The sequence below is a fragment of the Xiphophorus maculatus genome, chromosome 7 (genome assembly GCF_002775205.1).
Source record: "Xiphophorus maculatus strain JP 163 A chromosome 7, X_maculatus-5.0-male, whole genome shotgun sequence".
In the NCBI taxonomy this organism is placed as follows: Eukaryota; Metazoa; Chordata; class Actinopteri; order Cyprinodontiformes; family Poeciliidae; genus Xiphophorus; species Xiphophorus maculatus.
In genome coordinates, this window is record NC_036449.1 from 3606196 (window position 1) to 3629032 (window position 22837).

Consider the following 22837-nt stretch of genomic DNA (forward strand, 5'->3'; position numbering starts at 1 on the left):
AATTACAAAATTCATAGACTGGTTGTTTTTTTTTTTCTGGCATGGGCGAGCGAGAAAGAGGGGTCATTGTCATTTTGATGCAACAGGTCAGAACGGTTTGACCTTTTGCACTGAGACGGCATTGTTGAGGAGCCCACATGCGGACGCAGACAGATGAGTCCTGATAGTGTATCTGCAGATCTTAGTCTCGTGAAAGAAAGGGGGAAAAAAAGAGAGCAAACACGGTTTGAAAAGATTCAATTGACAGATCAAGCATTTGTTTCATTGTTCCCAACAGTCAGTGTCCAAGAAAAATCTTTAAAAACCGCCTTGAACGCAAATTATAGACCTTAATAGAAATGTTGTGCTGCAGCTGAACACCTGGGCCTCCTGCTGGTCGGGATTCCTCTGCAGTCGCCTTGCAGGTCACACTCTGCCTGTGTTAGCGTTTGCTTTCTGCATCAACAGAGCTTCCACTGTACTACACACCTCAAACATTCTCCATCTGTTTGCATATGTCAAGTCTGTTCAGGATGACCCATTTGTGCAATATTTACCACACGCCTTGTTTTAGGTCATCGCGACAGTCGACACTCAGGCGTTTTTCCCCCTGTACATTAAGCAGGAAAAGAGGAACAGATGTCCTTTTATTGGTATTGGTTGACTGTTGTTCCAATTAAAAGCTTCAGATCAAAATGACTGAATGTGCAAAAACCTCACACTGCAAAAACACCAAATCTTACCAAGTAATTTTGACCTAGTTTCCTGTGCAACATCTCCTATGCGTTGCTTTGGCAGGCCCCAATAATCTGCCAACGGAACTAGTACTTCTTCAACAATATTAAGGAAACTCTTTCAGTTTTAATTAGTCTTGTTTAAGAAAAAACTGTAAAAAAAAAAAAAATCAACATAATTCACATAGATTATTAGTGGAATGATACACTGTTTAGGATCTTCCTACTGTTCAGTTCGGTAACATCAACAACGCCTTTGGTAGACAAATGCATCCATCTCAGACAGCCATCATATCTGCACACAGTTCATGTATTCACTTGTGGTTCCCTGCAGGCTTCCAGCTTCCCGTACTGACAGTCAAAACAAGCCAGCCAGTCAGCCTGCCAATTAACTGCACAATATGTTTGTGTGTTTTTTTTCTGCCTCTATTTCAGTGATTTCTTTTTACTTTCTGCTGGCGTTGTTGGCCACACGCCACCATTTTCCTTCCCTGTCTACTGTCTCATACTACAGCAGGTTATCATGCATACACATGCTGGATCCCGCAGGGCTCAGCACCTTCTTCAATATGGGTAGACCATTGTGTAATCGGCATCTCTCACGGACAGTATCTCCACTTCTAATCTCTCCAATATTTGACTCACTCATTTTTGTATTTTTAAACATTTTCCAAAAGTTTTCTCTGGAGATGTTAACAGTACAGATAATACATTTCAATGCAGATGTGCTGTATTAAAGAATACTGACTCAAACTAAGAGTCTGAATGATGAGTAAAATGGTCTTTGGGTTGTACATTTTCTTTCAGTGTGAATATGTTTCAGTTTATGTAAAGACCTGCAGAATTGAACACCAGTTGTAATTATTTTGTCAAAAACATATAAACAACTTCAACTTAGCAACATGTTTGACATGCCTTAAACGGGCAGTATTACAGAAAATTGACTCTTTTTTTTTTTCTTGCTTTGCATCATGTTATAATGTCATTTCCTCACCAAAACATAACTAGAGCCTTTTTTCATTAATTTCATTTTTAGAAATCCTTTAAACTCCCATGGTAACCAATCAGCTATTCAAAACACCTGGGTGGACCTAGCCCCGCCTTCGAGGATGGAGCTCCTCCTTGGACTTTTCAAGGAGGAGCTTTGCAAGCTTCTATATTACAGAACTCAATTCCCCCGCAACTTCCTCCACTCAGCTCCTTCAGACTAGCCAGCAGCAATTAGCAAACATCCAATATAATTGCACATCAGCTGAGCTCATTATAGTAGCTATTTCTCAGTGAAACGCCGGTAAAAAGATTGTCAAAGGGTTTATAGAGGAGCCATGTTGTGATGACTTCCTGGAGGAGGAGCTTCAGAAAGAGCAGTAGTTACTTAAAGAGACAGAGCCCCAATTTAAAGGCGTTAAGTTAAAACGTCAAATTTCTTTTAAGTCATATTTGATACATTGAGCATTTTTATAACAACCAAAGGGAACATAGTTACATTTTTGAGTTATAAAATAATATGGACATAATACTGCCCTTTAAAGGAATATGAGTGATCAGCTTCCTTTGACATTTCTGGTCATTCTACATTGTTTTTATGATTTTTTTTTTGTTTGTTTTCAAAAGCAAACTGCAACACCTTCATGTAGCACCTTAAAGTGTGGATTACAGGAAATCAACTGAGACATTAGTAACATCTCTGCCTGCTGGCCTGAATAGTTTTAATCTCAACAGGCAACATCTGAAACATTAAAAACAATAAAACTGTTACTTACATTAATACTTTGATAACTTCCCTGCAGTATTGCCGAGTGGACTCATTTGTACATTCAAATGCTGTCTTTTGTGGCTGTTATAACATCCCGTTATTCCATATACATTGCAAAAACCCAAATCTCACCAAATATTTTTCTGTATTTTCTAGTGCAAATAGATTAGTACAATTGCAATAAGATGAGAAAACAAAACACTTAATCGTTAAGTAGAGCCAAGTCAGCCCACTCTGAGTTGGTACCAGGGTTATAATAGTTTTGGGTTTTTCATTATAGTTTAGTTTTATTTTGTTGTGCCTTGTTGTCTAAATCAGTTTTAATGAGTTTATTAGCTATAATTAGTGAAATATTGTTTGGTTTAGTTTTTAGTAGTTATGGTCGTAGTTCTACTGGGCTGTAAGGTGAAATAAATCCCTCCTCCTATAAATGTTTAGTTGCCTTAAGGTCTTAACTACAGTTGGAAGCCAGTATTGCCAGCAGTCAACTATAGCAATACTAGCTAGTTCAGTGCTTTGTGTGAGTAAAGTCAAGAGACTTTAGGACAAAGTTTTACTAAAGATTGTTTTCTTCATTGAGCTTCTGATAGAAAAATATGTCTTGTTGTACAATTTCACAGGCATGGTCTCTGTCTGAATCACACGCTGCTGTACGTTTAACCACTGCTACATGTTTAAACATTCATGTAGCGACATGATTTATGCTAACACACACACATTGGGCCATATATAAATATAGTCACATAAAGCACTCAGGAGTGAACTAATATGTGCTTGGTTGCATACGCACACACACACACACACACACACACACACACACACACACACACACACACACACACACACACACACACACACACACACACACACACACACACACACACACACACAAGGTGGCTCTCAGTCTTTAGGCGTTGAAAGACAGAATCAGAAATTTATGAGGCTATTAATCCTACAAGACCAGGCGTGGACCTGAGAGGAGAGAGAGAGGGCGCCTCGGTGTTTGAAGGAAAGAAAGATGTGAGGGAAGAATCTGACATTGATTCCCACAGCCATAAAAAGGAGATTTTCCTCTCAGCACCACACATCCAAGATCCATTCGCCTTTCTAATTCGGATTTACTTCTCTTTCTTTGTGCTAGCTGTCAATGTTAGCCTTTTATTTACAGATGGATCCTTTATCAACAGCCTGGTTGATGACAGGCTGGTTTACGTCATCCTATCAGAAGTCTTACACATTTACTTTGGTGAAAATCGCTAATCTGAAGTGACCTGAAATCTCTGAGTTCACGTTATGATGGCTGACACAATAATTACACAGTAATAATTTGTTATTTTTTTAAATAGAGTTGTTTATTGGATGATATTAACAAGCATTCAATAAGTCTGTACTATTTTAAATATCACTTTGTTTTTTTAACTGTTTTGTATCATAATTGACACATTAGACTGTAATTATAACAATAATCATAACCAAAAAGATGAATGTAATAGTCATGTAAAAAGATATTGCACACTTAAATGTTGTTTTTCACTTTTCCATTTTGAAACTATAATTACATTTTTGGAAATGTTTTCTTATTAAAAAAAAACATGAATCTTAATTTCACATCCTCCCATAACACAAAGAGAATAGAGAGACTAATTAAGTGCGAATAGAGAATAAAGGAAATGTATAACATTTTAAAAATTAATGTCTGAAGAAAATATTTAAGCTATACAGTAGAATAAATTGTTCTTTTAACTCAATACTTTCTGCTCAATGCATGGACATGATTATGCAATAACACAACATCATGCACACCATGTTAAAATTCTAGGTTTTTGACACTTCAAAATTAAGACCATGATAAATTATTTCCAAAGATTTATGACAAATAACCTGTGCCATTCAGCTGAAAATTGAAAACTGATTAAATTGTTTTTAAAAAACTCAGGAACTGGTCATGGATGCTGGCCAATCCGATGTTAACCATCATTTAAAAGACTTCCTTCAAGTACAAGTTGTGTTCTACTTGATACAACTCTGTTGATTCCACATATTTCTGGGCTTAGGAGTAAGGCTGAAACACAGAAGCATTTCCTTTCAAAGAAAACATCCAACATTGGCTAAAGTCTCCTGAAGTCTTGTGAGAAAAGATCTCATGTTGTCTGTAGGAACCAAACGGACACTTTGGTAACTACCCAGCAGTTCCATGTTTTCAGTTGACGCAAATAAAAACTGTTCAAACTGCATCTTCAGATCTTTTGTTGATGTAGCGACATCACATTATGTAAGACACTGATCAAGAGAATAAAATTATTTGATTAGGAATTTTTACAGCTAAATCAGAATAGTACGATGCAAAAAGAACTTGATGACAAAGGGAAACTTTTAAATCAGTCGTGTCCATACTTTTGACACCCATAATTGTTAGAACTTGGTCCTTTTTTTCAGATCTGTACATTAGCATTCCAGTGGTACACATCGTCTCTCACCACCCTGAAGTGTTGGTGCTTCAGTCTTACATCCAGACTTGAAACTTGAAGTGATCGTGGCGTCTCTAAAAGGACTCGTTTTAAAGCATCACTCGTTTTTATAACCCAGGAGTCTTCAGGTATTCATCGCCTCCTTTCTTTGACAAGCCCCGAATGGAATCCACTACCAGCTTCATGAAACAGTCGTGTGTTATTCTGTCAGGTCTATGTAAAGCATGAAGACAAGTGTGGATTACTGGAACAAGATGACGTAGAGGAAATCCTGCTGGCTCAGGTCCCCCCCCCCCCCTCGTGATTGATGGGCTTTTACGGACGTAGGGGTTTCAGGAACCGGCCGGTGCTGGACCGGACCGTGGTGGTTCTATCTTTGGCCTGGGTTGGGGTGGGCGGCTCACGCCACATTCACAAAGACTCGCTCAGAACATGTGAACCCAGAGCAGCCGAACATTTAAAGCACGTTTATGCCAGAGGCTCAGACCCCTGACCCTTTACCTAACCGCAGAGCTATGAAACCAACTTCTCTCTGGTTACTGAGCCTAACACTGATTCATCTGCCTGCACACACACTTCCTGTTGATTGTTACTAATACTGGAGTAATGGAGGACTCTGTTGCTACACAGAAACCCTTTCTGTTCAGACACTCATGTGGCATTAGAGACCAAGTCCTTCTTCTTCTGGTGCTTTTAAGAGCAAAAAGTAAAAGTTTTTCTTATCCAAGCACAAACTTGAGAGCCAGGTAAGCAGAGTGCTGCTACTTTGCTGTCAAATACCAATTCCAGAACAGATGGAAGGATTTTTCTTGATGCATCAAAAAAAAAAAGTATGCTGCAGTTTTTTCTGTTTAAATCACGACTTATCGATGGCTACATTCACACGGCAAGCAAAAGAGACACAAATCTGTTTTTTTGCCCTAATGTGACATCCATTTGGGTTTTTCATCTCAGTCTGAACAGCCCAACTCCGACCTTTTCAACCCCCTCAAAATCAATATTTGTTTGGGCTTTTTTAGTGGCTTTTATTTCACAGTAGAATGACAGGAAAGTGGATTGTGAGAGAGAGGGAAGACACCACCACGCTCTTATCCGATTGTTTTCAAATCGTCTGCTAACGGTTCTGTCGCATTTCATCTTATTTTCAGTTTCAGAAAAAATAAAAATGGGTTCTTGCGACACTCTCTTCAGTTTTTGATACTTCTTAGTGTCGGCACTAAGAGTCGGTTTTAAATGATTGATTTTTTAAAATAGAATGGAGGATCCTTTTTATAACACATCAAATTTGTGTTTCTCCAAAATCATTTTTTGCTCGGACACTCTGACAGATGTAGCCAAATACTTTTCTTCATTAACCTGTAAAAGCCTTTGTCAGTGCCGTTCAGTTCAGGTTAACTTGTCCTAATCTGAGATGAGACTATGTGCATCAGACTGACTCCTCTAATCTAAGCTAATTATGGAGATCCCTGCTGACTCGGCAGCATTGGATCGGAGCTCCGAGCTTCTCTGGGCATCAGCCCGAGGCTGAACTGCTGCTGGATAAATCTGGATCAATTTCGCTGGGTTTCCATTACAAATGTGCACAACTTTATCAATATACTGCTAATGTCACAAGAACGCAATTTCGCAATTGTGGTGTTTACGTCAAATACAACACAGTTAAAATCACACGGGAATACGTTTATTCACGCAATAAGTCATTAAAAAACACGCTGCATCAACATCAACCTGTCTTCGTCTTTTCTTCTTCTGGCAACATCCGGTTGCCCGTGTGATGCAATAAGAAGTTTCCTTTGCACTTTTGCGAAATACACAATTTTTGATATGGCCGACAGACCATCTCATCTAATCAAAATTTTTTTAATCAAAAAACGGGAGTTTTTTCCAAAATTGCCATGTTTCCTTTAAGCAAATTTATTTTCATAATTCCAATTTGCGCAATTTTATGGTCAATGGAAACGCAGACTCTTTGTATCTCCTCATACACAAATTAAAACTACAGAATCAGTAGCTGCGTTTCCATTATCCATAAAATTAATTAAATTTTGGAAATAATTTAGCTTGATGGAAAAAAGCCAATTTCAAGAAAACTCTTTCAGCCATATTGAAATATATGCATTTTACAAAACTGCAATGGAAACGCTTCTTTCACATCTGACAAGTCACATGATCAACAACTGGATGTTACTACTGGCAGAAAAGACGAATAAGACAACAGGAAGTGGTAGGAGGATGACGGCGCAGCATGTTTTTTAATGACTTATCACATGAACAATCTTATTCACATGTGATATTAATTTAGTTTCTTGTCTAACAGAAGTTGCAAAATTTTGTTTTTTCGACATTAGCGGAATATCGGCAAAGTTTTGCACACGTCTCTAACAGAAACGCAGCCAATGGATAGAAACATCTGGATCAGAGCCATCCATGTTTTCAGAACAACTCCATCCTTCAAAGATTCCTTCCGTTTGTAAGAATGCAGCTGAGCCACAGGCGACCCTCAGAGTCTGGCTGCCTCGGCGCACAGTCCGAGCCAGAATGCTGACTTTGGGTCTGATGGAGAAATCGACCAAAAAAATGTATCGTTAAGCTCCGTGTGGATCCACTTTTTCCCCTCCAACGCTCTCCTGCAGAGAAAGAGACGGAGCCCGCTGGATCTCTCCTGCCCAGACCTCAGTATTGCGTTCACTGTGTGGTCAATTACATATCATTTGGGGAAGTGAAGAGTGCAGAGTGATAGTGTGAGCTCGGAAAAGTAAAAGGCTCAATTATTTGTCCCTCGTAAAATTCAGTCTCAAAGCCATCTGGAGCGATTTTTGTTGATTCTTCACTTTAGAAGTACTTCATCCAGTGGGAGAAAAATCTAGTTTCGTTTTTGTTTCAGATCACGATTCAGAGGGACAGCGGTTTGGACGTTTCTGCACCAAAACACGGCAAGATAGACGCCAGCAACGCTCCTCACGTCGGGGGAAACCAGTGGGCTGGAGGCACCGGTAACAAGTCTTCCTTACTATACGTTCACCGTGTACAAATTTCATCTTACTCCCAATGTTTTCCCTTTATTTAAAATACAGGATGCAACACAAACTGTGTCCAGTAAAAATGCTTTTCTTTTCCCTCAGGTGGCAGAGACACTGCAGGGCTGGGAGGTAAAGGTGGGCCTTATCGCTTAGATGCTGGACACAAAGTGTACCAGGTGTCCCAGGCTGAGAAGGACGCTGTTCCAGAGGAGGTCCGCAGAGCCGCCCGCGAGATGGCCGAGAAGGCCTTCAAGGAACGGTAGGACACAGGAAGTCTGCATCCGTTTCATGCTTGTATAGGTTTTAGTCCACTTTGCGTCATAGACTCGTTCAGTATTTTACATTTTTCGGATTTTGTCACAATAGAACCACAAAGTCTTTTTGTGGGCTCTAGTGTCCCTTATATGACAGCAGGCTGACAGGAAACAGGGAAGGATAGGAGGGAAGACATGCGGCAAATGTCGCCGGGTCCGGGAGTCGAACCTGCGCCGGCCGCGTCGAGGACTGAAGGCCTCCAAATATGGGTCACGCAAACCACTACGCCACCACGGCACGCCCTTTGGTCTGGAATTTGACTAGGCCAATTATAACACTTAAACTGGCTTCCATCTAAACCGTTTCACTGTAGGAATGGGCCTCAGAAAATTTGGAGAGAAGATGAAGGAAAAAAAGAAAGCAAAAATGAAAATATTGACTGTGATAAACTTTTTAATCACAATTTCTTTAACTATATATATTTTTTCAAAATGATCAAATTAGTTTTTCAGTCACTGCTATGAAATATAACTTCAGCAATATTCAAGTGTTATTTCTCATGCTCATCTTTCTGATTGGCTGACGGTTAAATTTACAAGCTGCTTTGCTCCTCAATCTAGCATAACTAGCACGGCTAGCACAGATAGCCAATGCAAAATGGATAAGTTTGTGACCAGAAACAGACTCCTGCAAAGAAACCCTCCCAGGACTCCTGGATGTCTAAAAACTCAGCATTTATGCTAAATTCATGTAATAATAACTGAATTAAAAGTGAGGAAAAAAAAAAACTTCTAAAAGTCGTTTGGGGTGGGTTCTTCTGTCTCCACCCTGGAACCGTTCCTCAGTGTGTAAATGTGGAGCAGGTGTCAGTCCTGGAGGTTCTGAGTGGAGGAGCTCAAGGTCTGACAGGATGATCCCACTGGGAGACGTGTGTGTGTGTGTGTGTGTGTGTGTGTGTGTGTGTGGGTGTGTGTGTGTGTGTGTGTGTGTGTGTGTGTGTGTGTGAGCCCTTACATTCAGTCTGGAGCAGAGGGCACCCCTCTCACCAGCTGAACCATGAAGGCCGTCTCTGTTCACTATGGCTTCAAACATGCCCCCTTCCTCTCCCTCTTTTCCTGCATGGCCCTCCAAACACACTGGCTGCTTTCACATGAGGAGGACAACTTCTCTGCCTCTTTTTTTTCTTCTCCTTCCTCTTTTTATCTCTTCTTGTCACTAGCTTCATTTGTCCAGATTCCTCCCCCTCTACATTTACCGCCTGTCTGTCTATCAACGTCCCGCTGAGCTCAGAGCAGATCTTGTTCTAACATGCGGCTTCTGATATCACTGACTTTGAATGTTCTCGAGCAGAAACGGTTCAATAACTGGCTGCTCTGTTGCTTTTTCTCTCTTCCAGTCAGCGACTGGAAGGGTTTTCAGAACATCTTTGCCTGAGGTCTCACAATATTTTTATTGAGCAAGTGTTTTTCTCTCTCTGTGCTAAAACTGGGAGCCGTCCAGAAAGTCTCTGACATGTGACGTACAGTGGTGGAAACACAGAGGTATTCCTGAAGAGACGTTTTTGGCCAACATTCTTACGTATTATTTGTGTAAACCAAACAGGCCAGAATCCTTAACTAACCAAATCTGTTCAAACTTTAACCTTAAAGGGGCGGTATGATGAAATTTCCAGGCACATAGAGCCAATTTATAGCACAATAAATAACTATGCTATCGTCAGTTGTTATAAAAATGTGATATATATCAAATATGTCTGAAAAGAAATTTAAATCTCTTATTTTGGGCCTCTGTCTCTTTAAGAAGCTCCTGCTCTCAATGAAACTCCAATTCAGGAAGTCATCACAACATGACTCCTCTATTAACCCTTTAAGAACGTTTTTTTTTTTTTTTACGAGTGTTGCAATAAGAAGTAGCTTCTATGAGCTCAGCTGATGCTCAGTCCCACCAGGTGTTTGCTAATTGCAGCTGGCTAGTCTGAAGGAGCTGAGAGGGGAATGGCTGCTCTGTCATGTGGAAGCTTGGAAGTTTTGGAGGCTGCAGCTCAAAGGAGGAGCTTTGTGAAAGCAAGCATTTAGGCAACTCGTGGCATTTTAGGTTGCCACGGGAGATTAAAGAATATTTCAAACAAGCATGAAAGAATCAAGGCAACACTTCAAGAATGTTTTTGATAAGGAACTGACATCATAACATGATCTAAAGCTCAAAAAAGTCGATTTTTGCACAATACTTTAACCTTTAATTGTGTTGGAAAGATGCTGTTATGGGAACGTCCTGTTCTATCATCTGAGACGGGGAACGAGAGATAAACATTCAACACATCATTTATCTAATGCAGTCCAGTCTCAACCTTTGTTTCCGCTGTGCTGACATTTCCCAATCCATATGACCAGCCTGAACCACGGACAGGAATCTCATTACTGTGTCACGTTTAGCACCTCCTCCTCTTCTGCTCAGTGATTCAGTGAGACTGCAGGGATTCTCACCCTCCTTTCAGTCGACAGTTGCAGAAACAAGTCAATAAGCAATAAGCCACAGTAATGTGTCGCAGCTCAAAACGACCTCCAGTTTCATCACTTTAGCCCTCTATGGCATGGCGTTGCCCTCAGGCAACAAACCACATAGCTGTACCTCACATTGCTCCTTTATTTTATTTTTTGGGGGGCATGATTTTTGACATATTTTTGTCCAAAAAATAGTTCTTTTATGAATATAGTTTTTGTTTGATTTGTATTTCATTTCTCATAATCAGTGTAGACAATCTTGGTGTTCTAGACCAATGTTACCCTGAGGCAACAAACCCAAATCTGGTTCCAGGAGGTGTCAGAGTCCGATTTTATGATTGACATGTAATTAGGGACCACCAAGCTCCCAAAGAATGCAGGAAAATATTTCTTCCCCACAAAAATAAAAAGTCATGCCATAGAGGGTTAACCAAACTGATTTGCTTTCAGCACAATTTTGCAAAAACACAAATATTACTACCGGTAAGTGTTTTTGATCTACAGTAGGACAAATATTTTTAGCACACTTTAAATAAGACAAAACTAACTGACAAGTCAGCAAGAAGTAGGAGCTTGTTTTAAGTCAATAACTCCTTAGTATTCAAGAATCCTACTAGTTCCACTGGCCGGTTATTTCAGACATTAATTATGTTTGGATGATTTGAGCCACTTGAAGGTTTTGGATCAAAACTGGCTGATATTCAAACATAATTTCACTCCATTCAAAGAAAACCTCTGAAAAGAAGTGAACCCAGAGCATGATGCCGCCACTATCGTGTTTCACTCTGAGTGTTTTACTGACATGCAGTGTTATTTACCTTTTTTACTCATGACTCAATGGTTCAAAGTTGATTTCATCAGACCATAACACTATCAGATGGAGTCTCTGAGATATAAACCTGCTTCTTTTCACAGTTATTAATCTAAAACTGTTAGCGTGTTATGTGTAAAGTCTGTGTAGAGTCTCATGATTTTTAAATACGCCTTAAAACTCTCTGTTGCCTGGTGACGTTAAATATTTTCTTCTGTATAATTGAAAAGACAAACATCTTTTAAAAATCCAGTTAAAGTTTAGCAGAAAAACGTATTTCTGTTTCGAAAGCATCTCTAACACAACGTGTTCCAAGATAACCACATGAAGCAATGTGTTCAACTTTTTATTGGACCAGCTCCGGCCCCAAAGCCGCAGTGCAAACAAAACAAAAATGTACTTCAAGCGCTCTGCTTCTCCAGTTAAACGTTTCATAATGTGTAAAACAGAGACGGGTTTGTCAGCCCCGATGTTTTTTTGCGGTCGCTGTGTGTGAAATGTCGGCGCGCCTGCCTCCGCCGAGTTCCCCTCCGGCCGTTGCTGCTGCGCTCTCGGCTGTTTTCATCGAGGCTCAGGAATTCAGAGGAAATAGCTCCGGCCAGCCAGCCAAGACGCTGCGCTCTGCGCGTCGCTGCCGTGCGTCCGCAGACGCACGCAGGAATGCGAGGAGGAAGTGGCTCCGGGACGCGCTGTGCTGAGATGAGGCGATGTGTGTGCCGAGGAGCAGACAAAGAATCTGTGTGTGTAGCTCAGAAATAACTGGACACCTGAAGCCCAGCTGATTCCTCAGGATGCATGTGATGCGGGGAAGATGCACACTCTTGAATCACAAACTTTAATGTGTTTTATTAGGATTTTATCTTAAAATCAAATGTAGTTGCTGACTGGGATGGAAACTGTTTTTTCTTTCTTTCTTTTTTTGCAAATAAAATTGTGGCGTTGATGTTCAGTAACTCATAAATAAAATAAAGTATAACCACGTGTCTTCAGGAGTTACCTAATTTGTAAACAGTAGGGCTGAAACGATTAATCGTATAAATCTATAATAATAATAATAATAATCGTCAACTAATTTATTAATCGGTAACTGGAGTTGAGACAAAAATAGGCCATTTTCTGAAAGAACATATTCAGAGCAGTAATTAAGCAACTGTACAAGAAAATGTACAAAATGCATAAACATTTAAACACCTTTATAAATATGTTTTACCCAAAACTCCTCAAGTGACATTTTTCATATTCAATCAGTTCAACTTCACTAAAAGGAATGCTGTTATTGCATTTTTGGCAATCAAATGTTTGTTTTCTTATTTGAAAGGGGATTTGAATTATTTGTACCAGTACCACCAGTACCAGTACCACTGGCAGATTCTTAATAATAAAACATTTTTCCTGTGTTCTAAGTGAAATAATCTACCAGTGGAACTGGTTCAAATTCATTCATATTAAGGAATTATTGACTCTAAACAAGCTCCTATATCTTGGTGAAAAATGACTTGTAAGTTAGTTTTGTCGTATTTCAAGTGTGCCGAGATGTTTGCACAAGAAACCAGACCAAAAATACTTGGTAAGATTTTGTGTTTTTGCAGTGGAAGAATAATAGGAGAATAAAATAATGGAATAAAGCACAATGTAAACAATCAAAATGAAAGAGGGGAAAATAAGGAAATGTGAAGTTTTAACAGTTATAATCGAAGCGATGCTCTCCTAATAAATGGCTCCCATCTGTTTCAGTGGATTTTTGACAAGTTTTGGTCTAATTTTGGTTTTAAACACCACCAGCCTGAATTAACCATCTGAATTAACCGGCAGCTCCAACTCAGCTGCCGTTGATGTAGTGGAGGGTAAACGTTGGGTTAGTTCAGGTTATCTCTACAGGTGTGTTCTTCTGAGGGAGTGCGTGTGCGGGTGTGTGTGTGTGGGGGGGGTTTATGCGTGTGTGTGACCTCCTTTGATTGCATGGCTGATGCCAGCACAGTCTACACATTCACACACAGATCCGTTACAAGCTGTGACATATTAAGCCAGAGGGACTCCACCCTTCCTCCAATCCCTGCTGGCGTTTTGAAGAAAAAAAAAAAAAAACCAAGCCTCCGCATCGCCGGGGTGGTCACGGTCTGGCTGTCGCCAAGCGTTTCAAACACCTGGGAGAGATTTCACCCACGTCCCGCCGCCGTTTCATCTCTCGCACACACACACACTTCAAGCATGGTGGTAGCACCTTTACATTAGCGAGGTGTGTGTACGGTTAGCTGATACCTGACTGACGGCTGCAGGGACCACCTGGGTCTTTACAGGTGGGGCTTTTGGAACAGATCACAAACACATGCTCCATATTTTAACCTTTAACCTTTCTGCCATGGCAACCTCAGATACCTTTTTTATGCACAAAGCTTGCTGGGAGTTCATATCCACTTATTGTCTTTGCTCTCTGTGTCTGAAAGATAATGTGAAAATATGTTTGCACGCTTATGGTTATCTTTAAACTTTATCTTTTCAAATATTTCAAATCATTAAAAAGCTGGAATTAAATGGGATTAATCTCATTATTTGGGTTTAATTCAAGTAGCTACAGAACTAAACACTAAAGAAATCTCAGAACAGATGAGAAACAAAATGAAAAATAAGGGAATTATTACATGTTTTCAATATTTGAGGACAAAGTAGGTGCTACCAGTCACTGATCCATCACACAGCCTAATAACCAGGATGAGGTTGAGCTACTGAATAAATACCTCCACCTCCCAATAAATAAATAACATTTAGAATGAATATTTTAGACTGAAGGAATGTTAAACGTTTATATAGAATAGAATAGAATTCAACTTTATTGTCATTGCACTGTCACAAGTACAAGCAATGAGATGTAGTTTGCATCTGTCCAGAAGTGCTCTACGAGATATATATTTGAAAACTATCAACATATTTTCAAAAATGTAACCTTTTTTGCGCGGCTGACAAATGCTGGTCTTCTACAGACAATGGGAGCCAGGTCCTCACAGTGAAGCACGGTGGTGGCGGTATTATGGAATTAACCACTATGAGCCATAAAAGCACGAGCATTGTTTTAGAAAACAAACCAAAATCCCCAATTTTAATAACTATAATGTATAAAATATAAGACAGCTTTTAGATCAATAAGTGATTGAATAATAAATATTCATCGCATTGAAACAATCCAAACAAATCAGTTTGGGTTACAGTAAGTTACCTTCCTGCTCAAGTGACATGCTTAAACACAATATACATTTACATAATAACACTTTGAAATATGAAAACATATAATCAATTCACATTTTACATAAGAAAATAAACATTTTATTGCCTAATATGCAGTAACACAGCAGTTAATTTGAACCAGGTGAATTTTAAAAAATGCCACTTGAGGAGTTTTGAGTAAAATATATAAACAGAGATTTTGGATGTACCTATACAGTTTTGGCTTAACAGCTGCTCTTAACATGCTTTATTTTTCAGCAAATGGTCTTTTCTATGAGCCTGTGTACTCCAGTTAACAATTAAGCAATTGCTAAATTAATTGACGCTCTGCAAAAAACCCAAAATATTGCCAAGAGTTTTTGATCTAGTTTGTAGTGCAAATATCTCAGAACACTTGAAAAATGAAAAGCGAACTTAGAAGTAACTTTTCAGCAAGAAATAACAGTTGGTTTGAAGTCAATAATTCCTTTATACAGATTATTATTTTCATTATTGACAGATAAATTCACTTGGAACAAGAGATTTTTCCTATTTTGTAAATGAAATAATCTGCCAATGGAGCTTTTTCATCAATATTAAGGAATGAATTAGTTAAAACAAACTGCGTCAGTTTGCTGTAAGGTTTCTTCTATGTCAGTTTTGTCTTATTTCAAGTGTATTGAGATATTTGCAACCACAAACTAGACAGAAATACTTGGTAAAATTTTGTTTTTGCAGTTTATTTCAGTAATGGATACATCACGATTCATTTGATCAATCGTTTCAGCCCTATCAAGGATAATTGTCTTTTGAACTGAGTCAGGCAGAAAACCCACACCTGCCCGGGATTCGAATCCAGGACCTTCTTGCTTCAAGGCAACAACTCCAACAATTCCTCCAGGCTTTGCTGACAGAACTGCGTCTCTCCTGTCTCTGTCTCAGATTGAAGGAGATCGATATGAGCGAATACGACGCTTCTACCTACCAGCGCTTCTCCAGCGCAGTGAGGAGGCAGGTTCAGTCCCTGCGGATCATCCTGGACAGCTTACAGGTCAGCGTCCCTCTGCCCGTCTGACACTTTGCTGTTTATCGCGTACGTGAGTCCCTCTGTTGGGCAGCCCACCGCTCTCGGCCTCTGGACTCTAATCTCTTTTCCTGCAGCCGTTTATCAGCAACAAGCCTGATTATTCTTTGAAGAACACTGATGACTTTGATCCGGCTTTTCTGTCCAGTCCCAGTCTCATTCAAAGCCAACAACCAAGTTCAAACGCCTTCAAACTACAGCTGGGAGTTCACCATTGTTTAACCTGCAAATGGGTCAGAATGTTGGTGGTGTGAACATGAACGCTTTCTTTTGTCTTGCTGACGTGACCGAAAGAGCGAAGGGAAAGATAGGCAACAAAAAAAAAAAATCAGGGTTAGAGTCTCAGTTTCATTGTTTTGGGTTGAACTTTCCTCCTTTTGTTTAGGCGTAGTAGGCTGAGCTTCTCCTCTGTGAGTGTGTGCGTGCGTGTGTGTGCATGTGTGTTTGTTTGTTCATATGACGAGGGGAAAATCATGCAGCAGTGATTACAGAGCAGAGGCATGGAGGTTTGCTCTATTATTGTCCGGTCCAGGTGTGAAGCTGTGTTAGGATGCGTCGTTGTGGGTGTTTGTGTGCGTCAGTTCAGCTTTTTCCATCCAGGTGTTGACAGCCACAAATGCTGCTTATTGTTTCTTCGTGTCCCTTCAGTTTATTCCCCTCACGGTAAAAATGATGGCGATTCCCCCCGAAACCAGCAGACAAGACGCCATGAAGTCATGTTTTGTTGCGCCGTACCTTAGGAGTGATGTAAGGACTCCCACGCAAAATAGATGCAAATATGAATTACTGCTTACTGCAACTGGTGGATGTCCAATAAATGATGGAGGGTTGTTCCCGTTTACCTGAGGGAAGACTTTCTGTGTATTCAGAACCATAAACTGTTCTCTGCCCTCGTTCTTTGTTGAAAAAAAATACTTTTCCTTTACTCTGACTCTTCTTAAAAGAAAAGTTGTAGCCCTTTGTAGCTGTTAGCTGTCATTTGGTTCTCTTTTCTGAAATGTTGCAATGTTTTTTGTTCTGATTTATTTTGTCACTACTGCTGAGCGCTTTGTGTGTGTATGTGTTGTGTGTGTGTGTGTGTTTCAGGCTAAAGGCAAGGAGCGGCAGTGGCTGAAGAACCAGGCTATGGGAGAACTGGATGATGCTAAGATCATCGACGGTCTAACCGGAGAGAAAACCATCTATAAGCGCAGGGGAGAGCTGGACCCAGAGGTGTGTGTGTGTGCGTGTGTGTGCGTGCGCGTGCATGCTATTGTGTGTTTGTAGCTGCAGATATTTTTACACTTTGACCATCTTTGTTTTTATCACACACATAATTTCAACCCTTAACCGTTAAGTGCTACGTTTAGCCGTGTGTGTGGGGGGGATTTTTACTGCACCCTGATTCCCTACTGATTTTTACTCTCAGGTTGTAGTCCACTCTTGTGTGTAACTCACTCAGCTGCATATTTTTGGCCTGAACCAAAACGCCTGCATTATAATAATCACTCCAGGTTTTCAATCTCTGGCCTCGTGTCGGCAGGTATTTTAGGAAAAGCCGCTCCAAAAATCAGCAGCAGCCAGCCCAGTGTATTATTTAAGCTCCATCGGGTGGTTCTGTTGGCCCTAATTGTTTTTGGACCTTCTCCGTCCCTCCAGCTGGGCAGTCCTCAGCAAAAGCCAAAGCGTCTGCGGGTTCTGGCCGACGTGTCGGGCAGCATGTACCGCTTCAACGGGGTGGACGGTCGCCTGGAGCGCTCCATGGAGGCCGTGTGTATGGTGATGGAGGCCCTGGAGAACTACGAGCACAAGTTCAAGGTGACGACACTGAGCAAGGAGGAGACTGAAATGTGACACAGAAAGGTGTTACATTCCTTATAGGATGTAGTGTCTTCAAGTTTCTCTGAATTAATCTCTGCAGTTTTTCGTGACGTTTTGTAAGCAGTTATGTATTTTTCATTTTGGGCTTATTTTGTTATTTTATAGTAGTAGGAAATTTATACTGACGATCTGTCACGCCAGCTGTGTTTCCATTAATCCTAAATTTGCGCAAACTCAAATTACATAAATAAAGGTCCTTAATGAAGACGGCAATTTCGGAAAAGCTTTTTTTGATCAAAAGGACGAGATGTTTTTGCATTGAAACGCTTTTTTCACATCACACGAGTCATGTGATCAACAGCTGGATGTTGCTACTAACGAAGACGACAGGAAGTGGTAGGAGGATGATGGTTTGTTTTTGTCTTCTGTAAAATGGAAGACTGCAATTTCCCCAAAACGCAGCATATGTAGCCACTCCCAAGAAGGCGGGGCTTGTCGCTCCAACACCTAAATCAAACGTCTCCTCTGATGTGATGAATTATAAATTTGTTTCACATAACTGCTTACATCCACCGCTGCGATGATTTTTAATGACATGTCACGTCAACAAATTTATTCACATGTGATCTTAATTTCATTTTTTATTTAACGGAAACACCGCAATTGTGAAGTTGTGTCTTTTTTTACGTTAGCAGAGCATCGACAAAGACTTGCGCACATTCGTATTGGAAACGCACCTGCTGTTAGTTATCTTGCCACATATGTTGAGATATTAAAAAAAGAATTTTTGGTGCCTTTAAACCTAATCACATCCTGCCATGTCTTTGGGTCTTGCTTTTGATACATTCCCGTTTTGAAACAGGAAATATTGTGCTTTCTAAACATCCCAAAGGACGCATGTACGATCCAGACAAAATAGGGCCGAAGTTGGACCCTTGGGGTACAAACAGGATCTGGTGAAGAGAAGAGTGGCCCGCTGAAAACCAGAAAAAGAGCTCACTGACAAATAAGATACCTAAAAGCACAGTAATGTGTCTGTGCTCATCCAGCTACCCCAGACTGTCTTTATCACTTCTTGAAGAACTTGTCTCTCTGTCCGTGTCAAGCATGTTGTAGCCTAGAAAGTAGAGTCGTTGAAGAGGAGGAGACGACAGACAGGACAGAGAGGAGACATGCAGAGATGCGTCAGCAGGGAGGCAGACTTCTTGGCCCCTTAGTGACACTCAACCCAGCCTAAAACTGATCATCCCCCCACCCCCAGCCCTCTTAGTGTGTCACATCAGACGGCAGTGTGACTGTGCTTTTTGCACAACACTCCTTGCATTTGATGGAGTGCAGTCACGCCCACGTCTCATGTCACCTATAGTCTGAGGTGGAAATTCTGCCAGTAATGGTTTAGGGAAGCAGTGGTGCACCATTAGCTGTGAGTGTTTTTAAATTCATGTTTGTACACAAACCAGAAATAGAACAACCATAGAAATGCTCTGTAAAAGATGCTCAATACCAAAATTGTATGTCATCATCAGTTCTATACAGAGCCAGGTGCTTCGAACAGGATCACCACTGGCTCCAGCAGAACTGGTGCATCTGTGTCGTACCTGGGCACTGGAATAGCTGCCAGTGCCCCTGAGTTGCATGCTGATCATCACTGACCTCATTTCCAGTGACCATAACATTGTGCAAATTGGAATTCTGAAAATAAATTAGCTTAATGGAAACCTGTTAGTTTTGAAAAAACTGCACTCTTTGAAAACATTTCAATGGACACACTTTTTTTCGCATCACACGAGTCATGTGATCAACAACCGGATGTTACCGCTGGCGGAAACAACAGAGAAGACGACAGGAAGTTGTAGGAGGATGATGATGTTTTTTAAAGAATTATCACACAAAGTTATTCACATGTGAATCTAATTGTGTTTCTTATTTAACGAAAATACCACAATTGCAAAATTAGAATTTTTCAACATCAGCGGAATATCGATAAAGTTTTCATACGTTTGTAATGGAAACACAGCTTGTCTGTCCTGACAGCGTTGAAATGCACTGGTTGGTTTCAGCCTGACTCTTCCAAAGTTACAAAGTCGTGTTTCTGCAGCATCACACATGGTTTACGTGAACTATTTGAGAATGTGTTGTGACGAGGTTTTCGTGATATCATCCATTTTAGAGTTTCTCCTTATAGTCCCTGTTTTCTCCACTCAGTACGACATAGTGGGCCACTCTGGCGACAGCTACGACATCGAACTGGTCCCAGCGGACAAAATGCCGAAGAACGACAAGCAGAGACTGAAAGTCCTCAAGGTACACACTCTAAATCAGTTCAGCTGTGTGAAGAACCTGTGAGCTGCCGGTGTCGGCGGTCAGAGTGATTTATTTGACGATGTTGTCAATCTAGCAGCTGCTAAATGGGTCAATCTAAGGAATTTCTTTCTTCTAAAGCAAGGTTAAGATGCCAGAAATGTTCTGGAGCATTGTGGTATGATCCAACATGTTTTATGTACTCCACACGCCAAACTCAGTGCTTAGGATCTACATCTGGTCTGGCATAGAATTTTATTTGACCCACTAGACTCCAGAGGGACATGTAAATAAAACCTTTAAAATAAGAGTCGTGTGGTAAAATATTATCTTCCCAATCAAATCAAGTCAGTTTTTATGTGCTTATTGCTAAATTACACCAATCAGATGTAATTTAGGTTTTTGCAGATTTTCCACAAAAATTAATATGCATTTGTTTGAGACATTCAGAGTAAGAAGAGGGCTAAAAACAAATGCATCAGAGTCTCTAAATTGAATTTTTTTCAGCAAGTTTGAGGAGAGTTATAGAACGTTTCAACTGATGTGGTGTAAGTCTTTCTAAAATGACTTTTATTGATTTAAAATGAGGTCTGATCTGTTAGATGGCATCCACGGTTGGTAAACGTTTTCTGAGCTAATATTTCCTTACCCGCGCTCAGACCATGCACGCCCACGCCCAGTTCTGCATGAGCGGCGACTACACCCTGGAGGCCACCGAGGCCAGCATCAAGGAGCTGGCGCGGGAGGAGGCGGACGAGCACTTCGTGGTGGTGCTCAGCGACGCCAACCTGGAGCGCTATGGAATCCGGCCGGAGCGCTTCGCCCAGGTCTTGACCTCCGACCCGCAGGTCAACGCCTTCGCCATCTTCATCGGATCCCTTGGTGATCAGGCTGAAAGGTGGGGGTTGAATGGAGCGCATCTTCACTCTCCAGTCTTAATGGGTTTTGGTTTGCCACGTGTTTGTACTTCACGTCTCAGCAGGTGTTCAGGGTGATTCGGATTTTTTTTAATTCTCTGATGGAAGTGATTGACATCAGTTTAGTTTCTGTTCTCCTTCTGCCTCCCTGGGATTTTATGGAGCTTCGGTTTCCTCCCACAGTCCAGACATATGAACGTTAGGCTAACCAACAGCTCTAGACTGACCAGAGGTGTGAATGTAAGAGCTGCTTCCTGTCTTCTGGGACTGATGTGTCATTGTTTACTGAATGACACTTCATGACAACAGTCATAAACATTTATGATGACTCACGTTCGTCACGTTTGTGACAATATCATGTCAGTGTTATGCACACCCCTTCAAATAAAGTGTTACCTTTTTGGTAGTTTTTTTCTGTTTGTTTACATTTTTATTATTGTTATTATTGTGAGAAAATGTCTTGTTTTAAGTGAAACAATCTGCCAGTTGAATTAGGGCTTTTTCATCACTATTAGGCGTTATTGTTACTTAAGACAAGCTCCTATATGTTACTTAAAATTTACTGATAAGTTAGTTTTGTCTTATTTAAAAAAATATTTCAACCAGAAACTAAACAAAAAAATACTTGGTAGGATTTATTTTTTCAGTGTAGATCGTTGCCTGGGTGGACGAATCTATTCCTAGAGTTACTCAACGTGTTGTTTTGTTGCTAAGTTTCTGTGTTTGAGGGACACAGACTGTAATTTGCTAATGGAAATGTCTGTCACACACACACACACACACACCCCAAACAAGCTCTGCTCTGTGTTTGTCTTCAGGAAAATCTCCAAACACTTCTTGTCTTTGTTTCAGATTGCAGAAGACCCTTCCAGCGGGGAGATCCTTTGTTGCCATGGACACCAAGCAGATCCCCCAGATTCTGCAGCAGATCTTCACGTCCACCATGCTGTCCAGCGCTTGACTCCACTAACAGATTCAACAGACTTTTCACAGTGTGTCCTTCAGCCGTCTCTCTTACAGAGACGGCCAAACTGCTCTGCTGCTGTCGCCGTGGTTTCCTTCAGAATGAGTCTGACATGACACAAACACACCGGTGATGACATCATAAATCCCCATTCTGTTCCTCTGTCGGTGTGTGTGTGTGTGTGTCTGTGTGGTACAGCATCAACATGCAGCAGCCTCTTCCTTCCTGGCTGCTGGACCGCGTGACGCCTTCCACGCTCTCAGTTCTGAAAGGAATCTCAGATCTGCTTTCATTCTCCAAACACACACACACACACTGGTCACTGTGGGGTAACTATCCCTCGCATGCTCAGGAAAAGTCTCCACAGACAAGAGGCACGTGCTCACTCTGTCCCTGCTTATCATGTTTAACATTCACGCATCACTGTCTGGAGCAGATGGGATCAATAAAGCAGCTGATCGATCGGTCCATATTGATTCCTCTGTGACAGTGTGATGGGTTGAGGGGAAAGAGACACTCTGCCAACGTGTTGGGATGTTTCACCAGTTCAGTAGTGTGTCTTAACTCTTAGAATGATAGTTCATACTATTGCTGATGCAGTCACTTCTTTAATTGTACATGGTTGTTAATTTAAGATTATATAACATGTAAAACTAATGTAAAAACAATCTCATAAAGCCATGTTGCTGTTTATGATCATTGTGCAAGTATGTCTGAAACTTGACAGAGAAACTTGGAGGCAGTATTATGAGTTTACCAGGCAGATAGTGTCATTTCATAGCACAGTCAAATATCTCTGTTACCTTCAGTTGTTATAAAAGTTCTGGATGTGGGCTTCTGTCTCTTTAAGAAACTGCTGCTCTTTCTGAAGCTCTGCCTTCAGGAAGTTTGCTCCTCTACTAACCCTTTCACAGTGTTTTTACCAGCGTTGCACTGAGTAGTGGCTCCTATATTGAGCTCAGCAGATGCTCAGATCCACCAGGTGTTTGCTAATTGCTGCTGGCTAGTCTGAAGGAGCTGAATGGGAGTCGTGCTTTGTGAGGTGGAAG

At 40.8% G+C, this 22837-nt stretch overlaps 1 protein-coding gene across 1 annotated transcript in view; it reads left to right on the forward strand.

Moving 5' to 3' along the window:
• Positions 1-22487, forward strand: part of vwa8 (von Willebrand factor A domain containing 8) — a 71251-nt gene extending 48764 nt beyond the window's left edge. The window contains exons 38-45 of the mRNA XM_014470522.2: positions 7822-7930; positions 8060-8216; positions 15665-15773; positions 16893-17018; positions 17445-17603; positions 19812-19910; positions 20567-20805; positions 21677-22487. Coding sequence (XP_014326008.2) covers positions 7822-7930; positions 8060-8216; positions 15665-15773; positions 16893-17018; positions 17445-17603; positions 19812-19910; positions 20567-20805; positions 21677-21785 — 1107 coding nt within the window. The 3' untranslated portion in view covers positions 21786-22487. The remainder of the gene's footprint in view (positions 1-7821; positions 7931-8059; positions 8217-15664; positions 15774-16892; positions 17019-17444; positions 17604-19811; positions 19911-20566; positions 20806-21676) is intronic.
• The last annotated feature ends 350 nt before the right edge of the window (positions 22488-22837 follow it).